At 45.7% G+C, this 5290-nt stretch overlaps 1 protein-coding gene across 1 annotated transcript in view; it reads right to left on the bottom strand.

The window, feature by feature from the left end:
• Positions 1-15: 15 nt before the first annotated feature.
• Positions 16-5290, bottom strand: part of IRF4 (interferon regulatory factor 4) — a 12130-nt gene continuing 6855 nt past the window's right edge. The window contains exons 7-8 of the mRNA XM_010181254.1: positions 2217-2329; positions 16-159 (exon numbers count right to left, since the gene is read on the bottom strand). Of these exons, the coding sequence (XP_010179556.1) occupies positions 16-159; positions 2217-2329 (257 nt within the window). The remainder of the gene's footprint in view (positions 160-2216; positions 2330-5290) is intronic.

Here is a 5290-nt window from a genome sequence, read left to right as displayed (position 1 = left end):
CTCTTTCTGAGGATCTTATTCTTGAATAGAGGAATGGCGAATAGATCTGTGATAATCCTCTGGACTAGTCACAAGTTCTGGTAAATCATAGCCTCTCAGAAGATGTCCACTGTTTTGTTGAGCAAAGTAATACAGCTGCCTGGCAAACATTGGTTCAACCTTGAGAACAGACAAAATGTTAATCAGACATGTGACAGAAGTTCATTCTCCTCATCTTAGTTATTTACAGTGGTTTTAAGTTAAGAACAAGGCAGCACAAAACTCTTCCGCTTACTAGAATGGGAAAATGATTTGGGTGGTCTCACTAATCTCTGTTTCAAGCTAGAGATTGCCTGCTCTGCTCCCAAGTGCCTTGCTAACTGCACACACTTCTTACCTCCAAGGTCTTCGTTTAGAAGGGCATGTACCCATGATACAAATGATGTATTAGCAATTGGAGCTCCTTTGCCAGACCCTGGGTGTGAGCGATGCCTACAGGCCAGACATGCCCGTGGCCACTTGATGTCTTCAAATGCACAAGCAAAGTGCTGAAAATCTCATCTGTATTGTAAAGTACTTTGAGGACTTAACTGGAAATGCTTGAGTCCTCAGGTAGACTGAGATATGGCACCAAACAACTGTGTTTGAAATTAGACTTCAATCTAACACCAAGGTTACTTTTGTTTCTGTTCATTCAAGCTCTGATGAGGAACTTGTTCAAGCACCAAGAGGAATTCGTGTGATTTAACGCTGCCTTCACCTCTGCCTCTTCAGAGACCACCATTACCCCTCAGGGTTTTGGGCTCTGACTGCAAATATTTCAGTTGCACACTGAGAGCAAACACCTGAAGCTCTCCTTACTCTCAGGGGACGGACAGGTTGGACAACTCTTCTCCATAACCCTTTTCTGCTGGTCAGCCACCCCCTCCACATTAAGACACAGGCACCACTTTGGAGGAAAAATACACTGTCTTTGGGTCATGCCTCTGGGAAGGGAGAGAGTCAGAAGAGATAGCTGCTTTAGAGTAGCACCACCTTCCTTTCCTGTCCTTGACATTTGGAGGCAGCTGAGCACCTCCCATCCCACCATGGGGGAGATGAGAAGGCAGTAGGGCAGGTGAGGCAGACAGCTCCCAGGGCATAGTTGTCTGGTGGGATGGTGAAAGCCCACCAGCCCATGAGCCAGGGCATCCTGAGAGGATGAGCAGGTTGAGGAGCAACTGGTAAGGAAGAAGCAAAGCTCTGGGAAAAAGCAGGAGGTACACGTTCACAGAGAAGCTACCAGGACAAGAGATGGAGAAGGGGGCTGGAAAGACGATGCTATGAAGGAGGAATGGAAAGCTGGAAAATCAAAATAGGGATGGAAAGAGTTTAAGGAGAGACAGGGATGGAGGCCTAACTCTAACCAGTCATTGCATAGCTCGGGATGGATTTGTGAGCTTCCCACCTTCCACCCCAGAGACTCACTAAGCTGCAGTCTGGCAGCATGAATGGTATGCAGCTAAGAGGCCACAGCTTATGACAAAAGTCTTACTTGGAACTCACACTGCTACCAAAGGGTCTTTCAAAAAATTAAAATAGATGCCAGAGCTGCAGTAAGCTAAGCCCTGCCGCTAACATGTGTATCACCACCTCTCTTGTGGTTTTATGGGCCAATACAGCCAATTTAGAAAGTACCTGGTCTCAGTCTCCGTCATCACGTTTTCTCAGATAGCATCCTGAAACACTAGCTTTGAGTGTACACGAACTGTGGTCAGTCAGCCCATAAGCTTGCCAGCTACCTTAACCCCGAAGCTGCACAGCCAGCCCCTGCATCCCATTAAGGGCTGAGGTCCCTGAGATGCAGGCTGGGATTGTGGAGCACCTTCAGGTGCAGCGGTTGTGAAAGCACCACGCCCTGCACTGGCCTGGCAGCCCAAACAGCTGCACTGCTGAGCCAGCAATAACACAGCGCAGCTCTTCCAGGGTACCTTTCAGCTTTAGGTTTTGAAGAGATCTGCAAGAGAGCATGGATGATGCTTACACTACACAGAGAAAGAAATCAGGTGCTATGCCCTACTGAGGGCTACCAGTCAGTCCTTGGCACATCTGGGGATTCAACTCTGGTCTGGATGGTGCTGCATTTTCATGAATGTATTACCTTCCTCACAACCTACACAAGGCAGAAAAGCCTGACCAGCAGATTCATATCCTCCAAGGAATATGTTTCTTTAAGGTAAGTCAGAAGTACTACTTACATGGGCTGTAATTAGTTTCCTCTGCCTCTGTGGATCTGGAAACTCCTCCCCAAAGCACAGCGCAACCTGGTATCTTGGCAGTGGGCGTCCATGGTGAGCAAAGGCTTGCAGCTCTGGGAAGAGAGAAAGGGCCGTGTTGTGGGTTAACCCTGGCAGGCAGGCAAGCATCATGTAGTCATTCGCTCAATCCCACCACCGGGATAGGGGAGAAAATTGGAAGGGTAAAAGTGAAAAAACTTGTGGGTTGAGATAAAGAACAGTTTAACAGCTAAAGAAAAAAAAAGACAAAACAAAACAAAGAAAAACAAGTGATGCAAAAAGCAGTCACTAACCACCAGCAGACCAATGCCCTATCCATACCACCGCAACAGCAACCTCTGGTAAACTCCCCCGCCTTGCTGACCACAAGGTCATATGGTAGGGAATACCCCTTTGGTCAACTTGGGCTGTCCTGGCTGTGTCCCCTCCCAACCTCTTGTCCACCCTAGCCTACTTGCTGTGCAGGCAGAGTGAGAAACTGAAAAAGCCTTGATGCTGTGCAAGCACTGTTCAGCATTAGCTAAAACATCTTTGTGATATCCACACTGTTTTGATCACAAATCCAAACCATTGCATCACATGGGCTGCTATGAAGAAAATTAACTCTGTCCTGGCTAAAACCAGTACAGGCCCATAACAAAGACTTTGTGGATGGCTGAGCTGTGAATAGAGGACTCTGTAGCACAATGGGAGAAGATGAAGTAAATCCAGGGGAAGATGAGAGAGGTCAGGAAAAAGACACGAGGCAAAAAGAAGACACTGAATTTGGAGACATTCCCACATATAATTTTTCTATTTGCCTTGTCTCACAAGTCATTTCATATGCACAAGTTGGGATGTATTCCAATTAGTACTTTTCTTGGACCTCAACAGCAGAACCTCCTGGAGCAGACCCTGGTGGTAGCCAGGACCCACTCAAGTGGTCGCCCAGTGGCAGCACTGAATCCAATGGCTTGGTAAAGCCAAAGACTCAAAGTACTGCCAGCCACTGAATTCAGCCTCAGCTAGACACAGGCATGGAAACACTGTCACCACTGTGCCTAGAAAGGGACAGGGAGGCAGGGGAAGGTGAAGGACCTTATTTAAGCCATGCACTGAACCAGCAAAAAAAGCCTGCATCTTCTGTGCTTCTGAACTCCCTTCACTAACTCACAACCTTGCACAAAGGAAACAGTCAAATTATATTATTACTCCAATACTTGAAGCATCTATGAAAGATAGCAGTGAGTTCTTTATAAGAGACTTCCACTTGGACCAAAATCACTATGTTTTTTAGACACTGTATTTCCTTCCAGAAAAAAAAGAAAATTTAATCTAATACAATATCCTCATTAAAGTCTACATTATGTGAAGCGTTTCTACACAGTTGATTGGTAAAGATGTCATTTTAATTTATAACCATGTTCATGCTTTCTGGAAAAAGTTGAAATTAATATTAAAAGTAATGTCTTTTAAGGAAGCACCCCTGCTATACAGGGAAAGGACAGCCTTCAAATTTGGCATGACAGATGCACCTCTTGCTAAAATACACTCCTGCCATTCCTACTCTAAACCACAAGCTTTTCAGAGTAAGGTGTGAATTCAGTGACTACCGCAATAGTGTCCTAACCCTGGTCTTATTGAGAGGGTCAGTTATAAGAGTAAAACAATGGGTAGCTCACTTAAAACACAGAGTAAAACATAGTTCTACTCAGGGTCTCCCTCAAAACCCTGGTTTCCTTTTTTTTTTTTATTTTACTCCAGTTTTATTCGGCCTCAGCTGATCTCCAGATCCTGAATACCTGTGGAAGTGCTACATAGCAGCTTGCGGCACAGGCCTGGAAAAGTAAGCCCTTTCTCATCAGCAGGATAATTGGGCCTTGAGGTCAGCTTCACACTTATCCAAAAACCTCCACCCGCGCTCTCTCCCTTTCCAGGTCCAAGTGCTCCTTCACTGCAGAGCTCCCCACACAGCTCCTCAAACCTTCCCCATCTCCTGCTAGTCCAGCTCCAGCCACCCCTCCTTTTGTCAAGCCAATCCTCTTCTGGCTGCCACCCTCTTCTCTATCCTCCTACGCTTTACTCAGCCCCATTTACTCCATGCAGTACTCCCCAGGGACCATCCAGCCATTTTCTGATTTATTGCCATTTTAGCCTTCTCAACAGTACAGGCTGCTCTACACAGCCGTCAATGCTCTGAGGCAGCTTGCACTGCAGGGTCCAGCTTCTCAAGGGGGTCTTAATATGGTCGGTCCATAGCAGTTCTGCATCTGTGCCTTTTTCTGGTGTTCAAGATTTCCTCTCCTGGTAGAGGTCTCCTGCCACTTTTCCCAAGAAAGGCCCAGTTTTCTAAGGAGGGAAATCCCAAGGTTGCCCATAGTCTGGGACTTCAGTACATTCAATTAACACGCAGATGTGGTACGCTCACGACAGGTCACCTACAAACCTAGCCGAGCATCAACACATGCAAAAACCCACTTTGCACACACCACAGACTATGACTTCAACCACATGCTTGGGTTTGCACAGGCACTGGTGCATAAGTAATTTAGGAGGGGGGAAAAAATAACTATTGCTTAAGCTTATCTTTGGGGTTAAGTGTCTAAAAAGAGATGTCCTGTCAACTGTCTGGAAGAACCCAGAGTACATCTGAAAAACCACCTGAGAAAAGGGAAAGGGATTTCCAAAACCATCATGAGACGCAGAATTATACGTCTTTAAATTAGCATGTGATTGAAGCCCAAGCCAATACGTTGACCTCAAATTCCCCTTTTTAACTGTCAATTTTCATATCCATATAAAATTTCTCTCTTCTAATGCATTTCTTGCTTGCCCATTTTGCTAGGATGATGCATCAACCCTTGAATATAAAACATGCTAAAGCTGTTGGTTTGGGTTTGATTTTTTTAAATTTTTTTTAATTTTGCAAGGCATCATCCTCCTAAGAGAGTCATGCCAGTGCTGATGCCCTGTTCTAATGGGAAAACACACCAAGCAATAGGCACTCAGTTCACCTGCAGCAATGCCACACATCTCGAAAGAGGGGCAACGTGTAT

This window comes from Mesitornis unicolor, unplaced genomic scaffold (assembly GCF_000695765.1).
Source record: "Mesitornis unicolor isolate BGI_N332 unplaced genomic scaffold, ASM69576v1 scaffold2463, whole genome shotgun sequence".
Lineage (NCBI taxonomy): Eukaryota > Metazoa > Chordata > Aves > Mesitornithiformes > Mesitornithidae > Mesitornis > Mesitornis unicolor.
Note: the sequence above shows the minus strand (reverse complement) of the source record. Positions and strands in the feature narration are given on the sequence as shown.